The sequence below is a fragment of the Lampris incognitus genome, chromosome 8, assembly GCF_029633865.1.
Source record: "Lampris incognitus isolate fLamInc1 chromosome 8, fLamInc1.hap2, whole genome shotgun sequence".
NCBI lineage: Eukaryota > Metazoa > Chordata > Actinopteri > Lampriformes > Lampridae > Lampris > Lampris incognitus.
Window position 1 is genome coordinate 29264241 of NC_079218.1, and position 25365 is coordinate 29289605.

A 25365-nucleotide genomic window follows, 5' to 3' on the forward strand; every position below is an offset into this window, starting at 1 on the left:
CCAACCTCTTCCTCCTAAGTCATCATACAATGTTAGCGTTTTTTCCGTAATTGCCTTCAGATATGATTTGAATGAGCTGAAACGTTTCCGAAGAATCACTACAAAAGGATATTTACAGCCTCTACTAATCAGGCTTTTGTTTTTTTCCTTCTTTGTCTCCGTTTTTTAACGACTGTCTCTCAGAATAGCTGCTCTCCATTCAGCGCTAGCGAGGGAGGCTATTTGTCACTCTGTCACCTGTCAATCACCTGCTCAGAAGAGACCTTTGACAAATCACAGCCTGCCAACCAAATCATGAATCAGCACATCAGCAGTGACAGGAGCCAGTGCTTATTTAAAAAAAAACCTTCTTTTTCTACTACCATGATTCACCGTCAACACAATAAAATAAACAGTAATTTACTCTCATCTTGGTGCCGCGGGGCCAGTTTGTGACCTTTTTATGTGTGGTTAATCTCGCAGGATGAAAAAAAAAAGATGGAAGAAATAACTCTACACGAACCCTTTGACTGACTTTGACTGTATATTTTAACAATGCCTCTTAAGCTTGCAGATGGTACATTTTAAGGTTTAATGCCATTTGCTTGAATATGCTGCAATTATATCATTAGAAGCAATCTGCCAAGTGTCACCTACAGTTCAAAACCTTGAACCGGAAATAATGTTATGCCCATAGGACACAGAGTTCAAGCTTTCTATTTCTTGTTTCTGAGGAAAAAATACAAATAAATGAAACATACATCAGAAGACAAAGAAGTATAAATAGTCATTGGTGTTCCATACATATTGATACTTCCATTTTACTATTTGATATTATCTAAATATTAAAGAAATGCTACATCTTTATATGTCATTTTTTACATTAACATGTTGAATTATCTTGGCCTGCTCCAATTGTGATATCAAAGATTCCTTTTGAAAGTTTTGCCTTTTTTCTTATTTATTTTTTTATAAAAAGGCAGAGAATATCATGGATCTGTTGTTCACATGGCTTTACAATGTCTCATATAAAATCCTTTTCTAACCCTCTTGATGTTATTCTGGCTAAAATCCTGCAGGAGATCCTTACAGCAGCTGGTGCAAACTTGTTATCCGTCAATACAAGGTGCCTTGGCTTCTACAGCAAGGACTAGTTGTTTTTCACATGCTGAACCTTTTTTTAAACTTGCAGGGGCGGAAAAGTGAATTTTAAATTGAAAGAAATGGAAAATTCCTATTGCTCATAGCAGATATTATAAACCTACGTATATCCGAACTGGTTTTTATTCGCAGTTTGAGATAATTTATTAACAAGTTTCTTTTCAGCAGACATTATCATTGGACAATGATCATGGTCAGAGGCAGCCCTCCTACACCAGAGTAACAAATGACCTCTTCTTTACTAATGGCTCCATTTCAAATGTTTTTACACCTGAGGTGCGAATGGGGCACTGCAGACCATTCTGCTGTGGAAAAACAGGTTGGTGTAAAGACATTAGTCTTGGGTTTTGTGCGTTTTCTTTGATCAAATCATTTGCAAAACTGCTATCTTACTTTTTATTGCTTGCTGACCTTGAGAGAGTTCTGTAAACCCTAAAGCACTTCTGTGAGTTTGCTGTCATCTAAAGGTGAGAAATCGTCTATCAGTGCTGGGCTGATCTTGGGACCGAGGTTGCAGCCGAAATCACATACTACTTATTACATACTACATGTGTACCGTCTTCCAGCATACTATTACTAAGTGAGCTAAAAGTACGACGGCTGTTCGGACATACTACTTCATCATAGAGCTATGCCACTTCCTTTCAGCTCTCTGCAGGTTAATGACAACACGCTATGCACAAACTTCTACTGTTGTGGTGACCCACAGCTTTTTTTTTTTTAATGGAAACATTAACAAGGGTTTTGCCACTTTCTGCTTAGCATAGTGAAGTAATGCTTAAATGTGAACTGCTCCGCCAGGCTGCCAGTTGGGTTTTGTAACGCCCCTTCACCATTGTTGGTCGTTGTCATGAAGTATCACAATGGATTGTGGGATATTCATGCCGGCGTAGTGTCCAGTGTTCGCATATTCTCAAATCTTACTGTATGTAGTATGACATCCTGGTATTTTTCACATAATATTTGATGCATACTGTGATTTCGGACATACTAAAAATGCTCGTATACTGTTTTGGTGTACTAAATAGTATGCTAGTATGTGAGTTCAGATGCAGCCCAAGTCTCTTATTGTTGTTGTAAGTATTATTATTTTCATTGTTATTATTAGTTGTTGCTGATGCTGTTTATCAGGACTCGCAAGAAAACTTTCTGAAACATCTACCGCACTATGCTTGGAGCGGTTTGCTAACATTAACCACTTCCATTGAATCACTTCAGTAAACAGTTTAGCCGACAGCTAGACGAAACACTCACCCTAAAGAACTCTTTAGTGGAGCCTGAGTCTAAAGTCCCATAGGCAATCTCCGTCTGCTTAGCCAGGTCTTCTGCACTCTCTATGGGAGACACCATCCTCTCCACGGTGAGGAAGGCGGCCAGGTTGGCTGTGTAGGAGGAGATGATGATGAGGGTGAAGAACCACCACACGCCTCCGACGATACGTCCAGACAGGGACCTGAGAATGGGGGTGGGTGGGGTAGGGGGTGGGGAGGTAGAAAACAGGACACACAAATAGACATGAGAGCAGGGTGTTCAAACCTACATGGGAAGAGGATGGATGGATTGCAAGTCTTTCCACGGTGTCCTCTGTGTGCACCGGGGTCTTATGCCTGAAGACTGGACAGAGATGAAAATCTCTTACTTATGGAAACATATTTTTGTAGCACTCTGCATGAACTCTCTTTTCAACAAGAAAAAAAAAAAAAACCTCAAACATATGAAGAGCTGAATCATCACAGCTACGGGCCACAATATATGTATCATTTTATTTTTAGATGTGCCTCATGAACTTGACCTCTAAATCACTTGCTACGTCGCCCACAAGCTGACCTTTATTCTCACGTTTAGCTGCACCAGTGTGTGTGTGTGTGTGTGTTGGGGGGGGGGGGTAACCTGTCCCAAAAATGTTTGTGAGTGAGTGCATCTAAAAAAAATGCTGTAGTAAGATGTTTAAGGTTTGATTTGTGTGGTTTTTCTTCCAATTATTTTTATAATCTATGTTGGTTAGAAAATTGGCAATATATATTTTTCCCACCACTATTCTCTCTTAGCCTCTCCCACATATACTATCACTTGGTGTTGCCCACATAGTAGTTTCAATCGAGGTAGATTTAACAGGATCACCACCGACAGATGCAAGTCAGTTGTACTCCATCACCTTTAACATACTCAAAAAAATCTCTTGATGAAAGTTTTTCATTGTTCATGTGTAGTGTAATAGCTGTGTTTACAGGTATTTTCGCAAACAGAGATTTACAGGCATTGCTGCAAACAGGCCTGAGCCTACGTGATATGTGTTTAACTGATTGAACCATGTGTCATTTTAAAGTTAAACTCTTCACTATCTAAATTCATTGACTTAAATAACAAATTGCACATGATTAGATGATTAAAACACAGTTGCAAATCTGCAGAAAAATGTTCAAGACTATCCAGTAATAAACCAAAGTCCATAATAAATGAACGATTCTCCATAATTTTGTTTTATCAATAGATTGAAAGCGTTTCAGACATGTCCACATTTTTACTTTGGAAATGTTTGTGGAAGAAAACATCTGTTGAGAAAATGTTATATCTGTGGGGAAAAAATGCATGCCTAAATATCTCTGCGTTTGATACTTTTAAATCTCTTTTTTGTGGTATATATTTGTGAATGTGCCATTAAATTTAGGGCTGGAGAGCAAAAAACATCAGTAGAAAGCGACTATGAATAATTAGCAGGGCAGTTTCTTCCTGTCCTCCCTATGGGTTAAATGCCTACAGTTTGACAAATACTTAATCAGATAACTGCAAGTTACATCTATTGCATGTATATTTTAAAAAGGTAACCTCTGACAAAGCTGGCAGGTTGTATAAGAATGACATGCCTTTTTTGAATATTATGCCATCATATGCCTTTCTATGAAGAGGTCGTGTGTAGTATGTGTTCGAACACGTGACCAAAAGTCACCAAAAATGCATTGTCGGCCATGTTGGAGGACAAGAACGCTGTGGGCGATTTGCACTTTAGCAGCAAAATCGTCGTCATCGTAATCAGACATGCCTTCATTATGTTTAATTTACAAATGTGATAATAATAGCGATAAATTTAAACACTTATAGTTTTGTCGTGTTCCAAAAATCATTAGGCACCGAGGAGAACAAGCCGAAGAACTGTCAACTGAGCGACATAGGCTATGGCTTGCTGCTATCAGTCGAGATGGCCTTACCGAAATGATTTAGAAAAATGATAGTGTTTGCGGCGAGCACCTTTTGAGTGGAGCAGCTGCACAGCCGTGGGACAGGTGGAATCCTGACTGGGTACCGAGCTTAAATCTTGGACAATGACAAAGCTTATGGTCTTGATGAGTGACTTGAGATGGTTGGGCTGGGTCGGTATGACAAGCTGCATAACACTTCGATGCACCAACCCTTCCAGCTCCGTGTTTATAAAAAACACTTCCCTTTGATTGTGAAATTGTTTCCCTTTTCACAATTTCCTCTTCCTTGTCTGTGATGTTTAGCGCTCCTTTGTGGCACTCCTTGGGAAGCTCATTATACTCCAGAGTAGTAAACTTTTCATCGAAAAGGTCTCTGATTGATTTTACATTTCTTGATTTTGACAGAAACGACTCTGAATAAGGTGTAATGACTGAAAGGCAGATGGGCTTTACCTTGCATTGATTCAGAGAGCTTTAAAACTCTTCCGAGTTCAGCTTTACTTGGCTCTTTGATTTCTGTTGCCTTCGTAGAGCTCTTCTCTATAGTTGTAGCTTCATTGATGTTCATTGCTTTTAATGAGTGCTCCATATCTTCCTTCGGTTTTTGGCAGATTTAAAACAAATGGCATTTACCTCTGCATAATCAGCATGCTTGACATATGAAGACAAAAGCCATGTACATTTCACCTGTGTGCATGATAGTTTGCCATTAAGTCGTACCCACACTTTCTACATAAAACAAGACACTTGCTATGTGCGAGCGACATTCGCCCAATCCAGCCATACAACCAGTTCAGTGGGCAGAAAGAACTTCTCCATCTTCAGTTGTTATGATCCACAGCTGGACAAATGGAAAATTCATCCGTTGAGCATGCCTAACTTTCGCAACCAAAACATATTTCCTGTTTATAATACAACCAAAAACGCTGTTAATAAATCCAGAAACCGACTTCTGGTATGGCAACCGAAAGAAGCAGATGCACAGAGAGCAGCTCCCGAGCGATTTCTTAAATCCTTACCATTCACGTCGTTAACCCAGCCACTGAGGATGCACAAGCCAGTGCATCCTTAGTACCGGTCCCAAGCCCGGACAAATGGGGAGGGTTGCGTCAGGAAGGGCATCCGGCGTAAAATCTTTGCCAAATCAAATATGCGGATCATAAATAAGACTTACATACCGGATCGGTCGAGGCCCGGGTTACCAACGACCGCCACCGGTACTGTTAACCAGCAGGGTGTCGGTGGAAACTATGCCACTGTTGGGCAAAGGAGAAGGAGAGGGGGAAAGCATGTCCAGAGGCAGCTAGAGAGGAGGAAGGGTAGGCATGTGGAGGTGAGAGTTGGAACTTTGAATGTTGGCACTATGACTGGTAAAGGGAGAGAGCTGGCTGACATGATGGAAAGAAGAAAGGTAGGCATACTGTGTGTGCAAGAGACCAGGTGGAAGGGGAGTAAGGCCAGGAGTATCGGAGGTGGGTTCAAACTCTTCTACCATGGTGTGAATGGGAGGAGTAATGGGGTAGGGGTAATTCTGAAGGAAGAGTATGTCAAGAGCGTGCTGGAGGTGAAGAGAGTGTCAGACAGAGTGATGAGTAAGAAGCTGGAAATTGAAGGTTTATTGCTGAATGTTATCAGCGCATATGCCCCGCAAGTTGGGTGTGAGATGGATGAAAAAGAAGAATTCTGGAGTGAGTTGGACGACATGGTGGAGAGGGTACCCAAGGAGGAGAGAGTGGTGATTGGAGCGGACTTCAATGGACATGTTGGTGAAGGGAACAGAGGTGATGAGGAGGTGATGGGAAGGTATGGAGTCAAGAAGAGAAATGTGGAAGGACAGATGGTGGTCGATTTTGCGAAAAGGATGGAAATGGAGGAAAGTGCACACAGGTGGACTATATCTTATGTAGAAGGCGCCATCTAAAAGGGATTGGAGACTGCAAGGTGGTGACAGGGGAGAACGTAGCTAGGCAGCATCGGATGGTGGTCTGTAGGATGACTTTGGAGACCAAGAAGAGGAAGCGAGTGAAGACACAGCCGAAGATCAGATGGTGGAAGTTGAAGAAGGAAGACTGTTGTGTGGAGTTCAGGCAGGAGTTAAGACAGGCACTGGGTGGTAGTGAAGAGTTGCCAGATGGCTGGAAAACCACTGCAGAAATAGTGAGGGAGACAGCTAGGAAGGTACTTGGTGTGTCATCAGGACAGAGGAAGGAAGACAAGGAGACTTGGTGGTGGAATGAGGAAGTACAGCAAATTATACAGAGGAAAAGGTTGGCAAAGAAGAAGTGGGATAGTAAGAGAGATGAAGAAAGCAGACAGGAGTACAAGGAGATGCAGCGTAAAGCAAAGAGAGAGGTGGCAAAGGCAAAGGAAAAGGCGTATGGTGAGTTGTATGACAGATTAGACACTAAGGAAGGAGAAAAGGACTTGCACCGATTGGCTAGACGGAGGGACCAAGCTGCAAAGGATGTGCAGCAAGTTAGGGCGATCAAGGATAGAGATGGAAATGTGCTGACAAGCGAGGAGAGTGTGCTAAGAAGGTGGAAGGAATAGTTTGAGGGGCTGATGAATGAAGAAAATGAGAGAGAGAGAAGGTTGGATGATGTAGGGATAGTGAATCAGGAAGTTCAGCGGATTAGCAAGGAGGAAGTGAGGGCAGCTATGAAGAGGATGAAGAGTGGAAAGGCAGTTGGTCCTGATGACATACCTGTGGAGGCATGGAGATGTTTAGGAGAGATGGCAGTGGAGTTTTTAACTAGATTGTTTAACACAATCCTGGAAAGTGAGAGGATGCCTGAGGAGTGGAGAAGAAGCATACTGGTACCGATTTTCAAGAACAAGGGCGATGTGCAGAACTGTAACAACTACAGAGGTATAAAGTTGATCAGCCACAGCATGAAGATTTGGGAAAGAGTAATAGAAGCTAGGTTAAGAGGAGAGGTGACGATCAGCGAGCAGCAGTATGGTTTCATGCCACGAAAGAGCACCACAGATGCGATGTTTGCTTTAAGAATGTTGATTGAGAAGTATAGAGAAGGCCAGAAAGAGTTGCATTGTGTCTTTGTAGATTTAGAGAAAGCTTATGACAGAGTGCCGAGAGAGGAGGTGTGGTATTGTATGAGGAAGTCAGGAGTTGCAGAGAAGTATGTAGGAGTGGTGCAGGATACGTATGAGGGAAGTGTGACAATGGTGAGGTGTGCGGTTGGAATGACAGATGGGTTCAAGGTGGAGGTGGGATTACATCAAGGATCGGCTCTGAGCCCTTTCTTGTTTGCAATGGTGATGGACAGGTTGACGGACAAGATCAGGCAGGAGTCTCCATGGACGATGATGCTCGCGGATGACATTGTGATCTGTAGCGAGAGTAGGGTGCAGGTTGAGGAGAGCCTGGAGAGGTGGAGGTATGCACTGGAGAGAAGAGGAATGAAAGTCAGTAGGAGCAAGACGGAATACCTATGCGTGAATGAGAGAGAGGACAGTGGAATGGTCAGGACACAAGGAGTGGAGGTGACAAAGGCATTTGAGTTTAAATACTTGGGGTCAACTGTCCAAAGTAACGGGGAGTGCAGTAGAGAGGTGAAAAAGAGAGTGCAGGCAGGTTGGAGTGGGTGGAGAAGTGTGTCAGGAGTGATTTGCGACAGAAGGGTATCAGCAAGAGTTAAAGGGAAAGTTTACAAGATGGTTGTGAGACCAGCTATGTTATATGGTTTGGAGACAGTGGCACTGACGAAAAGACAGGAGGCGGAGCTGGAGGTGGCAGAGTTGAAGATGCTAAGATTTTCACTGGGAGTAACGAAGAAGGACAGGATTAGGAGCGATTATATTAGAGGGACCGCTCAGGTTGGACGGTTTGGAGACAAAGCAAGAGAGGCAAGATTGAGATGGCTTGGACATGTGTGGAGGAGAGATGCTGAGTATATTGGGAGAAGGATGCTGAATATGGAGCTGCCAGGGAAGAGGAGAAGAGGAAGGCCAAAGAGGAGGTTTATGGATGTGGTGAGGGAAGACATGCAGGTGGCTGGTGTGACAGAGGAAGACGCAGAAGACAGGAAGAAATGGAAACGGATGATCTGCTGTGGTGACCCCTAATGGGAGCAGCCGAAGTAGTAGTAGTAGTAGTTACCATTCACGTCGTCAGTAAATTATCTCGAATGTACTCAGTGTTGCAGGAACGGGCTTCAATATACATTTTAATCCACCCATTTTCTGAAACCGCTTATCCTGCTCGCAGCATCGTGGGGATGTTGGAGCCTATCCCAGCAGTCATTGGGCGGCAGGCGGGGGACACCCTGGACAGGCCACCAGGCCATACAGGGCCCCACACACACACACACACACACCTAGGGACAATTTAGTATGGCCGATTCACCTGACCTACATGTCTTTGGACTGTGGGAGGAAACCGGAGCACCCAGAGGGTACCCATGCAGACACGGGGAGAACATGCAAACTCCACACAGAGGATGACCCGGGATGACCCCCAAGGTTGGACTACCCCGGGGCTCAAACCCAGAACCTTCTTGCTGTGAGGCGACCACGCTAACCACTGTGCCACCGTGCCGCCTTACATTTTAATAATGTCTGGCAAAAATAAGACCGGCGCCCAGAGAGGAAAAACTGCGACCACGGGTGCGGGTCCTACCATACCTCCAGAGCCTAAGCTAACACTGGCTACCGCATCTGAAGTAGCCAACTCCACTCTGACCATCACCAACCTGATAGTTGAACTGGAGAAGAATAGAGCAGCGATTTCTGCCGAAATACAAGCTTCACTGTCTCCTATTCAAACGACCTTAAATGCGGTTCGAATCACAGTGGAGGATTTGGGCTCTCGTATGACTTTAATGGATACTGCCCTCTCCAACCACAGCGACAGGCTAACCAGCATTGAAACACAGCTGAAACAACTCCGAACTGAAAACCTTCATCATAAACACAAGACAGAAGACCTTGAAAATCACTCTTGCCAGAACAACGTCAGAGTAGTTGGACTACCTGAAGGTTACGAGGGACGTTCGGCCACAGATTTTATGTCTTAATTTTTCGTTGACATGTTGCAAGACGAATCGTTCACCTCACCACCAGAGCTTGAAATGGCACACGGCACGTTGAAATCGAAACCAGGGGAAGGAGAACGGCCCCGACCCATGATCATTCGCTTTCTACGCTACAAACAGAGGGACCAGGTACTTGCCCTAGCGAGAAAATTAAGTCAACTTGTATGTCAGGGTCAAAGGATCTTTATTTTTTCAGACATGAGCAGCGAGCTGGCCAAGAATCACGCCACATTCCTCACAATCAAGTCCAAACTCTACAAGAGAGGTATTAAGTTCATACGCCGCCTTGAGCTGTACTTACATTAACACACCAGGGCGTGGAGCACAAGTTTCACACCGCAGAAGAGGCTGAAATGTTCTACAATCAACACCTGGCGAATTGATCTGAATAAACAAGCCCGCGATGTACATGGCTCCTGAAATACTGCTGAGGCTTTCCTATTCAGTCTGGAACATGCATCTGTTAATTTATGTGTCCTCGTCTATTTTATTTATACTATGTGTTTTATTATTTTAAATTGTAGGCTATACTCTCATTTGTTAGAATTATATGCTCCCATGTTATATGGTGTACGACCATAGTTTATTGTGCGCATGTATTGTAAACCATACAGTGACGTGCACTCCAGATGACTGTATGCAGTTAGCGGGTTTATTCATTCTGGGTGAACTTCGTGAAAACACGCCATGGTTACCGAAGCTGTTCCAGCGCTATGAGAGAGAAAGAATACATTGAAAGTAGCCTACGTGAAGATATCTACAGAGTGATTTTTTATTCATACGGATGACGTAAATGTGTGAAATGTGATGATGGAGAGGGCAGCGACAGAAAACGCAACAGGTTATGGGCCAAGGCATACTACGGGAGGAAGATGGCAGAGGCTGGTGTTCGCCGAAGACGAAAATAACTACGAACTTTGGGAGGTGAAGTTTCTTGGCCACCTGACAATAATGGGCTTAAAGGACACAATACTCTCCACCGTGGGTACTGACCCAGAAAAGAATGAAGAATGCTACGCAGAGCTAATTCAATTCCTCGACGACAAAAGCCTATCGCTGGTGATGAGAGAAGCGGCAGATGATGGTAGAAAAGCCCTAAAAATACTGAGTCATTATGCCAGTCGGGGTAAGCCCAGAATTATTACTGTGTATACCGAACTAACCTCACTTAAGAATGAGTCTGAAGAAACTGTTACAGGCTATGTTATACAAGCTGAAAAGGTGGTAACTTCCCTAAGGAATGCAAAGTAATTAGTGATGGGCTGATAATAGCCATGATTCTAAAGGGTCTTCCAGAATCGTACAAACATTTCGCCATTCATACAATACAGAGCAGTGAGGAATTAATGTTTACACAGTTCAAAAGTAAACCATGGAGCTATGAAGAGATAGAAAAGTTCGACACTAAAACAAAATTAAAGTGGACATCATCTGTGACCTGTTATGGATGCGGAAACCGCGGCCATATGGTGAGAGAGTGCCACCAGAAAGGAGCAAGTAGTGCTGCTACCAAGTGGTGTTGCTTCCATAGAAGTTCAACACACAGTGACGAGACATGTAGAAGAAAAAACCAAGCACAAAGTTGACGCAAAACAAACTGTGGAAAGACAAGAAGAACATGAAGAACAAACATTTGTATTCAAGGTCAGTCAATTTCTCCCGGACAAGATTAAAAGGAACGGACTAATGGTAGATTGTGGAGCAACATCCCACATCATAACAGAGAAAGACAAATACACGAGATTTGATGAGACTTTTGACCCAAAGTCACATTACATGGAGCTAGCTGACGGAACCAGGATGAACAACGTGGCACTGAAACGAGGCGACGCGGAGGGGCTTTTGCAGGACTTAGAAGGAAGATGCGTCAGGATCACACTGAGGAAGGCGTTATTCATACTATCATATCCACAGAGCATAGTCTTTATACAAGCAGCCACCACTAATGGAGCCAAGGTGATCTTCCAAAAGGGACAGAAGGAATTCATAAACAGAGATGGAATCACTTTCCGCATAGAGGAGCATGAGAGACTGTACTACTTGAAAACGGTAAATAACCATGAACAATGTGTTGATGATTCAGTTAGTGATATGATGTCCAGGGACAAAGTGAATCTAATTTGTGACGTCAAAACATGGCATGAGATTATGGGACACTGTAATGTTGATGATGTGTTGAAATGACCTAAAGTGGTAGAGGATATGAAGATCACAGGTAATGCCAAGATTGACTGTAGTGTGTGCACTGAGGGAAAGTTCACCAACAGCAGAAATAGGAAAACTGATGCAAAAGCTAGCGCGCCCCTAGTGTTGGTGCATACTGACTTAGAAGGTCCCATTGAGCCAACTGCTCAAGAGAGATACAAGTATGCCATATCATTCACAGAGGATTTTTCAGGGGCAGTATTTGTTTACTTCGTTAAAAACAAAAATGACGCAACATTAGCGACAAAGAAGCTCCTTGCAGACAGTGCACTATATGGTAGAGTCAAGTGCATAAGATCAGACAACAGCACAGAGTACACGAGCAATGCTTTTCAGTCACTTTTAAGGGATAAAGGTATAAGACATGAGACATCCTCCCCTTACTCTCCCCATCAAAATGGGACAGCTGAGAGACAGCGGAGGACCATCTTTGAAATGGGAAGGTGGCTATTACTAGAGAAGGGATTACCAAAGGTATTATGGCCTTATGCTGTTCAAAATGCTGCTCATATCCGAAATAGGTGTTAGAATGACAGGACTAAAAATACCCCATATTTCATGTTAACAGGAAGAAAGCTGAATCTTTCAAAAATGTGGATTTTTGGATCAGACTGTTATGCATACAAACACGATCATAAGAAATTAGATCCCAGATGTGAGAGAGGAATATTTGTGGGGTACAGTAAGAACAGCCCAGCATACCTGGTCTACAACCCACATACAGAGAATGTGTCATAACATAGACTGGTGAAATTCATTAGAAAGAGCAGTGTAGAACAACAGACACAGACTGATGATTATGATTCAGAAATCCAGGCATATGAATGCAGAAAGCTTGGTGCTGAGAATAGTGCTGATGTGCCACAGAGTGAGGGTAGCACAGAGAATCAGGTCCTAGGTGGGAACGAGGAGGATGTAAACGCAGAGAACACAGATTTGTCACAACATGATGAAACCACGGAAAATATAGTCCTAGATGAGATCAAAGACAGTGCAGATCCAAAACCTGGTCAAGGTCAAAATCGTCGTTATCCAAGAAGAGAAAAGAGAGCCCCAAAATACTTAGAGGATTACCTACCAGACTTTAAAGAAGACGATTTAATCAATGCAAGTGTTGATTATTGTTACAGGGGGGTATGTGGAGTCCCCCCCAAACCTATAGAGAAGCCCTGATGTCACCCGAGGCGCCCGGATGGGAACACGCTATGAAGGAAGAGATTGACTCACTTAAAGAAAATGACACATTTGAACTAACATCTTTACCTGAGGGTAGAAAGATAGCGGGAGGAAAATGGGTCTATGCCATTAAAGAAAATGCAGAAAAAGGAAATGTCTATAAAGCTAGATACGTTGCTAAGGGTTACAACCAGACAGAAGGCATAGACTACCATGAGACGTTTGCCCCAACAGCAAATCTTATTTCGGTAAGGGCATTGATGCAGGTAGCAGCCCAAAATGAACTAATTGTTCATCAAATGGATGTTAAAACGGCATACTTACATGCTCCAATAGATGAAGACATCTTCTTAGAATAACCAGAGGGTTTTGAAAAGACATCAGAGACAGGAGAGAAGTTAGTATGTAAGTTAAAGAAATCTCTTTATGGTCTGAAACAATCTGGACGGAACTGGTACAAACTTCTAAATGATTATCTAGAACAAAACGGCTTTGAGAGAAATCTGTCTGACCACTGTTTGTATAGAAAGCAGATAGAAAATGAGACAATCATTGTAATCATCTGGGTTGATGATTTGATTATTGCAGCAAGCAATAATGATCTGCTCAACAGGTTCAAAGAAACCATGAAATCCCAATTCAACTTGAAAGATCTGGGGAAAATATCATACTTGGGTATTCAGTTCGAACAGAAGGGAGAGGATATCACAATGAATCAGAAAAGGTACATCCTGAAAATGCTTGAACGGTTTGGAATGTCAAACTGTAAACCTAGACACACCCCAACCAAGCCAAAAGTGGAGGGTGACTGTCATGAGGAGGGTGACGACAGTGAGATTGTTAATCCCAAAGAATATCATGAGATTGTAGGCAGTCTGATTTATGACTTGTACCAGACCAGATATTAGCTGGATAGTTAGTAGACTGTCACAAACACTGGCAAAGCCAAAAGCAGGGAACATGGTGGCTGCCAAACACGTCTTGAGATACTACCTAAAGGGTACAACTGATTACGAGTTGTGTTTCAAGAAAACGGACGAGAACTTGAATCTAACAACATTCAGTGATTCTGATTGGGCATCTTCTCTAGAAGATAGACGTAGCACTACGAGGTACTGTTTTAGCCTGACAAAGCAAGGCCCTGCCATATCCTGGAAGTCTAAGAAACAATCGACAGTGGCACTGTCAACTTGTGAGGCTGAATTCATTGGTCTAGCAAACACTACTCAGGGAAGCATGTATCTGACTCAACTGTTAAATGGCATGGATAATAGAGTTTACAGTTGCACCAAAATCCATGCAGACAATCGGGGGGGGGGGGGCATCGCACTGGATAAGAACCCAGTGAACAGACAGAGGTCCAAACACAGTGATGTAAAATATCACTTCATTCGTGATACGCTCAGTGAGGGAAAAATAGACATTGTGTACTGCCCATCAGAAGACATGGTCGCAGACATATTGACAAAACCTGTAGCAAAGATTAGAATGGCCAAGTTCAAACGTTTTCTGTTTGGAAATTAAAGTGTTATGGTCATGATACATGGCTTGAGATGATGAGAACAAGTGGGGGTGTTAAGTTATGTGTCCTCATCTATTTTATTTATACTATGTATTTTATTATTTTAAGTTGTAGGCTATAATCTCATTTGTTAGAATTATATGCTCCCATATTATTTGGTGTACGACCATAGTTTATTGTGCACATGTATTGTACATCCATACGGTGACGTACACTCCAGATGACTCTGTATTCGGTTAGCGGGGTTATTCATTCTGAGTGAACTTAACTTTGTGAAAACATGCCATGGTTACTGAAGCTGTTCCAGTCCTATGAGAGAGAAAGAATAAATTGAAAGTAGTTTACGTGAAGATATCTACAGAGTGATCTTTTATTCATATGGATGACATAAATGTGTGAAATATGATGATGGAGAGTGCAGCGACAGAAAACGCAACAGCATCAATTATATAAGCAATTAAATAATTGCAGGTGTCACGGTGGGCGGCTGATTTGGCTACCGTACACCTCAGCCCTTTTCTGAAAATTGATTATTTCAACCCGACGAAAGCTCCTCGTTATAACACTAACCTTTGATTTTGGATTATAGACCTCTACCATTGGAGTATGGACATGTGGACTAAACATTAATTCCAGACATTACAATTGGACTTTTTCACCACTGCCGCGCTCGCCATAATATCGGCTCCCTCATGCCCAGTACATGAAAAACTGAGTCTCTTCAGACAACTACGTCATCCACTGAACATAGTAGACTACTTCGAACTTTTATTTTCTCAAACTGCAGTCATCTCAAAATCAGAACCTGTTTCTTAAACGGCTTTGACGCTTTAAGGTAATGGTAAATGGTGTGGAGTTTGTGTGTGTTTGCGTGTGCGATTAAGCGTGTGTGTGTGTGTGTGTGTATAGTTGCATGTGCATACAGTATGTATGTATGTGTATGTAGGTGTGTGTGCACACATATACATATACTGGGTTATTTTTTTTCCCTGGCATTCTTGTGCTACTCTGCTCTGTTCTTGTTTTATTTATAAATCTGTTGGTGTGTTTAAAGTACATATGCAAGCTCTGTAGTGCTCTCTGTTTTAAGGATAGCGGGATAAGAAGGATAGTGCTTTCATTTAGTTATTCCAGAGGTAAATAAATAGTTTTACCTGCAGCTCATCATAGGTGGGAAGATGAGCATAGGTACAAGGGGGGAGGGCGGACTGGTATGGGGGGGGGGTGTTTTGCTTTTTTTTCATCTTTTTTTCCCCTTTTTTTCCATTACCTGCGCTTGCATTCGGGTCAGCATCTGTCTGTCACTCTTCTTACTGCACTATCTTACTGGGTTTACACATATACCCAACAACTTTTCAACTGAACCATATCACTTTATCCCATTATCATTTGATTTTCAGAGATTGTTATGACAAATAACCCAAGCAGTTTGGTGAGAGTGAGAGGCTCCATCAAAATTATCTCGTGGAATGTAGGGGGCCTGAATGGACCTGTGAAGCGTGCTACAGTATTTTCTCACCTGAAACACTTAAAGACAGACATCAGATGCTTACAAGAAGCACACTTGCGTACAATAGACCACCAACGACTTAGCAGGCCTTGGATAGGACATATTTTTCACTCTACATTCAACCTTAAAACAAGAGGCGCAGCCATCTTGATTAGTAAAAAAGTAAATTTTATTCCATCTAATATCATCTGTGACTGTAACGGGTGATACATTATAGTAACTGGCTCCCTTTATCAAACCCCAGTTGTTCTTGTCTCTGTATGCCCCAAATTGGGATGATGTAGATTTTATGAAGAAACTTATATCGTTGCTTCCAGATTTACACACTGACAAGTTAATATTTGGAGGAGACATTAATTGTGTGATGGATCCCAGTCTAGACAGATCTAGCTCTAGAACAGTTACACCTTCCAAGATGTCGCAAGCGCTAGCTACCTTTATGGATCAGTGCAGCTGTGTCGACCCATAGAGATTTTCTCATCCAACTGATAAGCACTATTCTTTTTATTCACATGTCCATAATTCTTACTCCCACATAGATTTTTTTTTTGTAGATAAGACACTTTTCCCCACTGTAACCTCAGTTGAATTCTCCTCTATAGTTAATTCTGACCACTCCCCTGTGATACTTGACTTATGCCTTGAAAACCATCATAGAGAGAGTCGCTTCTGGAGATTGGATTCCACGTTTCTGTCTGATGCTAAATTTTTCTAATCTTATCACTCAGTCTATTGACCTCTTTGTGGAGACTAACAGAACTGATTATACCAGTCCATCTTTACTATGGGAAACTCTTAAGGCATTCCTTAAGGGCGAGATAATTTCATATACTTCTCACAATAATAAGGCACGAAAGAGACGACAATGCGAGCTTACAGAGGCAATAGCTGATCTAGACCGCTGATGTTCCATTTCACCATCTCCTGAACTGTTCAAGGAGAGACTTGCTCTCCAAACTGAATTCAATCTTTTGTCCACAAAGGATGCAGAGAAGATGTTGCTTAAAGCTCGGGGAACATTGTACGAACATGGGATAAGGCAGGATGCCTTCTTGCACATCAGTTGAAGGGCAGGATGGCCTCACAACAAATTTCTTAAATAACCAATAACTCAGGTTCAGTGACATCTAACCCCTCTGAAATTAATGAGACTTTAAGAGCCTATTATTTTGATCTATACAAATTGGACTCACCTGACAATGCTGACATGTTAAATTTCTTTAATGGGCTCAATATTGCTAAATTAACACCGGAACAGCACAGAAACTTGGGAGACACTGCTAAATCTTAACGAAATAATAGATGCCATCAAGTTAATGCAGAGTGGGAAATCTCTGAGACCGGATGGCTATCCTGTGGAATTTTATAGGTTTTCCAATCATTTGGCATCTCTGCTTTTGGAGATGTTTGAGGACTCTCTCCAAAAAGACACACTACCACCAACACGTACCCAAGCCTCTATTTCACTGATCCTCAAAAAAGGCAAAGATCCCAATTTATTCTCTTCTTATCGACATATTTAGCTTCAGTGTTGACGAAAAGCTACTTGTTAAAGTCCTTGCAGGTAGAATCGAGACTATTTTGCCCTCTATAATTTCCATTGACCAAACAGGATTTATTAAAAACCATCATTCCTTCACAAACATACGGAGACTTCTTAACATCATTCACTCTCCAGCTCCTCTGTCTAATCCTGAGGTGGTTATATCTCTCGATGCAGAAAAAGCTTTGATTGAGTTGAGTGGAGCCATCTGTTCTTCACATTAAATCAATTTCGGTTCGGAGAGAAATTTACATCCTGGATACGCTTACTGCATGCTTCCCCACAGGCCTGTCTAAGCACCAACAATCAGTGATCACAATTCTTTCCCCTCTCACGTGGAACACGTAAAGGATGCCTGATTTCCCCCCTCCCTTTTGCCATTGTAAGTGAACCTCTATCAATTGATCTTAAAACTAATAAGTTGTTTTCAGTTATCATAAGAGGTGGTGTCGAGCACAAAGTATCATTGTACACAGATGACCTACTCCTTTACATTTCCAATCCAATAAGTTCCATTCCGCATATTTTAGCCACTTTCCAATCCTTTAGTAACTTCTCTGGGTACAAACTAAATATACAGAAAAGTGAATGCTTTCCTATTAATCAATTGGCCCAGGAACTACCCCAGTCTAATATACCCTTCAAATTATCTAGCACCGGGCTTAAATACAACTTCCAGACTTTGCAGAGATGGAACAGCCTACCAGTCTCCCTAGCCGGTAGAGTACAATCCATTAAAATGAACGTGCTCCCCAGATACTTATACTTATTTCAATGCCTACCTTTTTTCTTTTTTTACCTAAACACTTCTTTCGTCAATTGGATTCAATAATTTCACATTTTATATGGGGGGGCAAAATCCAAATCCCAAGAATTTGTAAATCTTTGCTCCAGAGGGGTATGTTACAGTGAGGACTCAGTCTACCAAATTTTCAATTATATTACTGGGGCGTTAACATGCATAAAATTGCACTCTGGATCTCAGACACTGATAACTGGATTCAATTAAAAGCTAACTCTTGTCATTCTTCATCCCTAAAAGCACTGGTGTGTAGCAGTCTTCCATTTAAGCCTAGACAGCACTCCTCTAAACCTATAGTAATGACCATTTTGAAAATCTGGCAACAAATTAGGCAACAGTTCAGCTGGACTTCTCTGCCCCTAGCTACAACTATCTGCAACAAATCAACTCTATCAACCAGCCAAGATTGATTCGAGATTTGCCGTCTGGCGCAGACAAGGCCTATCCTGACTGGGTGACCTTTATGTGGATGGCCTGTTTGCTAGCTTTGCACAATTACGTTCCACATTCAAACTTGAACATTCTGATCTGTTTAGGTATTTTCAAATTCGCAACTTTGCCAAATCTAGCACCCCAACATTTTGGCAGGCTCCGCCGGCCTCAGGCATTGACCATCTTTTTGCATTTACTGACTTGTCAAAAGGCCATATTTCTTTCATATTCAATCTTTTATCAGCAGCGACTCCCCCTGCTCTGCATAAGATCAAGACAGGCTGGGAGACTGAACTGGGTATCACGCCGTCCGATGATTGGTGGGACACTGCAATACATACAATACACTCATCACCTTCTTGTGCGAGCGAGGCTTGGTCTCATTTAATTCAAAGTCCTTCATAGGATCCATTTTAGCAAAGCAAGATTATCGAAGATTTACCCAAACCTCTCTGATATTTATGACAGATGCTCTCAAGCACCAACAGACTTGACTCATATGTTCTGGTCATGCCTGAGTTTGACGGAATACTGGAGGTCTTTCTTTGACCCTATATTGGAGATTTTGGAACTGAATCTGGACCCATTGCCTCAAAGTGCTATCTTTGATGTCCCTGAGGAGGGAGTTAAAATGACTGCTAAACAAATTAACGTAATCTCCTTTGCCTCTTTAATTGCCCGTCGTCGTATTCTCCTCCTATGGAAAAATTGCTCACCCTCCGCAAGCACGTCCTGGCTACGGGACTTAATGTCATTTCTGAAATGGGAAAAGATCAAATTTGCTGTCCGGGGCTCAGCTGAAAATTTTTACAAACACTGGCAGCCTCTTATCTCTCACTTTGAAACAATGCGCTGCTCTATCCCATTGGAGGAGAGCAGTGGATTTAAACTTGGTTTAGACAACGTTGTACTGTTCTGAGATATGTGTATGCATGCATATACATATAGTGTGTATATAGGTACATTGGGCATGTGTTTATGTTAGTCAGCATACGTGCAAGTATAACAATGTGCGGGTACAAACATCTTGGACTGTGGCCTCGTGAGGTGCAGGTGGTGTTTGAGGGCAGGTTGACATGTTGATTTGGTGTATTACCAATTGTCCATATCTTTTTCTTTTTATCTTTTCTATGTTATGTATGTACAAGTATTTTGTACTTTACCTTTGCTTATTCAATTCACTAATTTATTATAATAATAATAATAATAATGATAATAATAATAATCATTATTATTATTATTGCTATTGTGGTTGTTTTTGATGTTAGTTATTAGGGGGAGACAATGGTTATCGGTGTCTTCCCCCGTTTTATACATTTTTTTCATTATATTGTATGTTTTTGTTGAGGTGCAGGGGTTGGGTGGGGTGGAAGGTGGGTGGGGAAAGGAAATTATGAAAAATGGTGACCTGTAATCCCAGTATTGTTTGTTATTTCTTGTTTTTCACCAATAAAAACATATATAAATCCAGAAACCATGTGATTGTGGGCTTGAAGACTTCGAAATGCTTTGAACTGTTTTTTTTGTTTTGTTTTTTTTTTTGTGCAAAAACTTGTGTCCAAAACAAGATATGAAAGAATGTCACAAGATTCAACTGGTGGTAGACATTCTGGACTCAACTTTTGAGCAGGAATGAGCAGTGGATCTATTCCAATCTTTTTTATCGTCTCTTGGTAGCGACTTCACATCTCCTTCGAGTTTATCTACATATGCCGATAGCATTAGTTTTGTGTTTAGATCGTCACTCCATCCATTCATCCATTATCTGAACAGCTTATCCTGCTCTCAGGGTCGCGGGGATGCTGGAGCCTATTCCAGCAGTCATTGGGCGGCAGGCGGGGAGACACTCTGGACAGGCCGCCAAGCCATCACAGGGCCCACACACACTTAGGGACAATTTAGTGCGGCTGATTCACCTGACCTACATGTCTTTGGACTGTTGGAAGAAATCGGAGCCCCTGGAGGAAACCCACACAGACATGGGGAGAACATGCAAACTCCACACAGAGGATGACCCGTGATGACTCACCAAGCTTGGACTATCCCGGGGCTCGAACCCAGACCTTCTTGCTGTGAGGCGACCGCGCCCTCACCATTTTCAATTACGCAAGTCCTCCAACATGGCCGCGGCCTCGTATTGAAAACATGTGTGATTTCACGTGAACATACACTAAAGCTGAAGTACATGAACAGTCCAATGCAAATCCTTCCGCCTCTCTCTCGGCTGGCTCGTATCACTCCTCTAAGCCCCTCCCACCAAATCACCAACGCATTGCTCTTCAGCTCCTTACACTCGTGTACAACCAGGAAATGTCTAAGTGAGACTCATAAAAACTTGTATCGTAGGTGATAATCTATCCATGCAAAAAAATATCTTTTCAGCAAATCTCTTAGTTATACTAATATTGTTCATGTGAAGCAGCCATTTCGAGTTGTTCTTGTTGATTTTTAGGGTTAGGGTTAAAACTACGTGACCGGCGGGGCTGGGTGGATGTGAATTGATGTGTACAGGCACATCTGCGTTTGTAGAACAGTTAATAGGAAAAGCCTGAATACGGAGCCAAAAGGAAATGCAGAAGTTTAGTTTTCTCTCAAACCACTTGAATTACAATATGCTGAGAGGTTATTACGGAATTTTTGCCCAATGGCACCATGAAAAAATTGCCTATCCCAGCTTTAATTATATCCTTGCATTGGAATAAAAGACAGGCTATAAACAGGACATAGACCAATTAGATGACCAGTTATTTTCTCTAAAGCAGCATCCAGCTCTCCTTTGCAGAGAGCAGATGAAGAAACTAAAACTAGTGGAAACTATGTCTGACTTTCTGCTGCAAGACTACACAAACATGTATCACAGCTCTTATTACTTGCTTCTCACACCTTTATTCATAAGTTATCTCCCACCAAAACATCCACGAAATATTCTCTGTTACTGCATTAAGTCAAGTCCATTTTATTTGTATAGCCCAATATCACAAATTACAAATGTGCCTCAAGGGGCTTTACAGCAACATGCCATCCTGTCCTTAGACCCTAACACCCTGCATTAGGTGTTTAATACAACACACTTTGGGGAGAAACTCCACATACAACAGATAAATTCACACAAAAAAAAAATCAGTGTAAGCCTATTAAAAAGGAATTAATCTTGAGTGATTTTACTGTGTTGCAGACATGTCTAAAGAACAGTAGATATACAGCAGATGTAGTGACAGGACTGGGGCAGTTAGAGAAGCTTTGCTCCTAGATAATGAACCAGTTAGAGCAGCTTTCCCAACACAAAAAAAGAAGGTCTAGCAGTCCAATAGCTGAGGAGCATCCTCAGTAGATAAGAGATTCACCTTTCTCTCTCTCTCTCTTTCTCTCTCTCTCTCTTTTTTTTTTGTTTTTTTGTAACGTTATGTCAATAGAAATATTTGACTCAGCTACTTCACTCCTGGTCCTAATCTTAACATTACCAGGCTGATGTGACAGCATCGTTATTCCATGCAGGTAGTTTTTGTCATCCTCCCCTCTACTGTTTAACATCTGAATATGGATTTCTGTTTTAATTGACATAGCGTAAAACGTTGCTGCCCTCACAAAAAATTTGGGCAAGCAAAGTAATAGTCTACTTATAATAACATTCAGCTGGAATTCAAATCCAATGTTACTACTCACAAATAGCATCCAGTCAGTTGATAGGCTTCATCAGTTCTTTATGGTTCAACATATTTGAGCCATAAAGTCCTTCTATAAAAGCTGCATGCAAATGTTTCAATAACAAAAGCAAATTATATGGTTAATGTGACTGTGATTCGAGACATCTAAACAGAAAAACTTTTTTTCACAAGGGTGACGATCCTAACGAAGCTGGCTAGCTTTTGACCCATAGTATATTGAAGCTGTTCTAGTTAGATAAGTTCTCAAAATCAGCAATTAATCCCCAACTAGGGACCTTTTCATATGATAATTTTTCAGGCTTGCTTTAAATTTTGGTCAAAGCACCAATAATGAAACATTGTTAAGAGGAAATTTTCAATTTACTAATTTACTTTTAACAGATTTCTGCCGCCCCTTGTAAGAGTCTGTGAGAAGCTTTTGATCAAGTTATCAGTAATGTTTAAAACCTGTGGTCAGGTTTCGGTTGCGTGCCAGTCTTTGACTGTGATAAATTTGTGTTACAGTTGAAAACATTTTCACTGAGCCGCGGCCGATTATTATTTTTCATGCAGACAGCGGAGGTTCTCTTCCAGCGCTCCCTCAGTTTAAAAACGTATAACCATGAAGAAGAAAACAATTGCTAATGTCCTTTGGAGGTGAACTCTAATTTGATGCCTAATAAATTGCTTTGCTGAGTAAGACCCACAGTCCTGCTGAATACTAAATTCTGGCAACTCAGAACCAGTTACCCACCATGGATGTTTCCAGCTGTAACGATGCCGATTTATCGTAAAGTATCTGAACTGATTGTCATCAAACTAAACAGTCATCAGTCTCTGATGAAATAGGCTTGTGGTGTAATTTAACATGCTGATAGGCATTTCAGCAGTTCACACATGGTTTGGACATCAAAAACTAACTGCCAACTCATCTGTACATAATTAACACATGTAGATCAAAAACCACATTTTGATAATAATTAGGGAATAAGGGGAGGGTTAACTCCCTTGGCTTGAAACTACCTCCTCAGCAGTTCAGAAACCACACTGTAACAGCAAAAACAAAAAAAAACTGACTTAACAATGTAAAACCCCTGATGAACAAGTGAAGATATTTACTTCACTTGGCTCTTTAAGGGATTTTCAGTTTGGTAACATAAATAATTATTTAACTTTTGTGCTATGATTAGACTGCATTGACTTTATTCAAATACATCCAGAATCTTCCAAATTTCTGACCAGGCAATAAATAAATAAATAAATAAATAAATAAATAAATAAATAAATAAATAACTTTGCTAAAAGAAATAATCAACGGTAGGGAGAGTGCTCAACAAATAAGGAGCAAAATAATCCAGTTAGTCAAGTAAATTCTTTACGAGACAGCCATGAGACATGCCATAAGCCGCACCTGGCCCCAATCGCGAGAGGGAGACTGAGTGACACACCTGGCCCCAATCGGAGGCTGATGAGCCCCGGATAAAAGGGAGCCAGAGACAGCCGCCCAGGGGAGAGAGAGGTAGCGATAGTTGTGTTGGCTGCTCAGCGTAGGAGCCAAGGAAGACGGGAGCCAGCCGGCTGAGATGAGGAGCAGTAGTCGTGTTGAGCATTTTTCGATTTGTCTTGTGAATAAATGCCCACAGCGGGCCAACCTGCCGACAGTCTTTGTTTCGTTGTTGGGTCGGGTGCTAAAGTTACCCCGTGGTTGTCACAATATATATATATATATATATATATATATATATTTTTTTTTTCCTGCTCTCACAATTTGGGTTGATAGTCCTTGCAAATACACAAGATTCCTGTTTATTGTCACTATGCTGCTTGACTGTCTTGGAATCTATTCTTAATTCTAAATGTATATATTCCCACACACATATTTCCTAATTTTCCCAATCCCCAATACTGATTTGGACTTTGCACACAAATCAAATTTATTATTACAGATTTTTTTTAAAAGATATTGTTTCCAGATTAAATAAAGGGGGAATAAATGGTAAATGTGAAAAACACAATTTATCCTGCAGCACATCCTAATTTTTCTCTTTTTATTTTTCAATGAGACAAATCCCAATCTATGGTACATGTCTCTATGAATTTGCTGTCAATCTTAGAACCCAGAGCTAAATCGTCTGATGACTCTGGGGACAACGGCCAATATTTTGGGGCTTCGGTGTAGCTGCTGGCTGCCCGCTTCCATTTCCTATGAAGACTTCCTCTTCCATGTGTCCATCATTGTTTACAGTCGAATTAGCAACTTGAGATGTGAGAATGGCGTTGGAGTTGAGAGATGACATCTACGACCAGATTGTTTCACAAATAGTCGACATGAGTCGAACGTTTCTCCACACAATACACAAGCATCGATATTTTTTGTAGGTGTTTTAGGTCCAGGCAACATTTCAGTCCAGGCCAATGCGTTCCACCTCTTTCGCTCCCAACACAGACTGTTACCAACATGTAACCAAAGCGTGTTCTTGTAGAAATCACTGCCTACTCAAATGTGATTGGTCAATAGTACTCAGACTAAAATGGAAACCAGAATGCTTCCGATACCAACATCTTGTCTCATGCCTACAGATTCTATATATATATAAATATATATAGAATCTGTTAATAGAGATTAATGCCCTTCAAACAGTTGCTGTACAATCTCCCAAAGTCCTAAACAATAAGAAGGGATGACTAAAATATTCTTTGGAGTCCTTGGGAAAGAAGTGATAGGCAAGCCAACAATGATGAGTAAACAGATAGAGTGAATGATTGTGAAGGAGAGGAGGACAGATGGGAAAACGTACGATGTGGTTCATCCATGGCTATGGGGCTCCACCTGAGTGAAAAACCTACCCTGAATACGTTTTACATTGTCTGTGTTGAATTCATTATATACACCAAGTTGATGACCGTAAAATGGACATGCAGCAAACACACGGTAGCCCTCCAAGAGTCAGGGGATACAGGCAGCTACTTAAAGATGTACTGACCCCTGTGCATTTCACAGCCCTCAGCATGGTGGATATAAGTTATTTTGTGGATGCGATGCATCACTGCTAGCATGCAGATTGAATATAACGTGGTGTAGAGCTAAGAATGTGGCTCAGTCAATAAAATGGCGTAAAGGTGGAGTGATATGGAGTATG

General features: G+C 41.6%; 1 protein-coding gene across 1 annotated transcript in view; it reads right to left on the reverse strand.

Moving 5' to 3' along the window:
• LOC130117212 (glutamate receptor 3-like) overlaps nt 1-25365 on the reverse strand; it is a 119521-nt gene that overhangs the window by 23675 nt on the left and 70481 nt on the right. The window contains exon 12 of the mRNA XM_056285386.1: nt 2395-2593. Within this exon, the coding sequence (XP_056141361.1) occupies nt 2395-2593 (199 nt within the window). The remainder of the gene's footprint in view (nt 1-2394; nt 2594-25365) is intronic.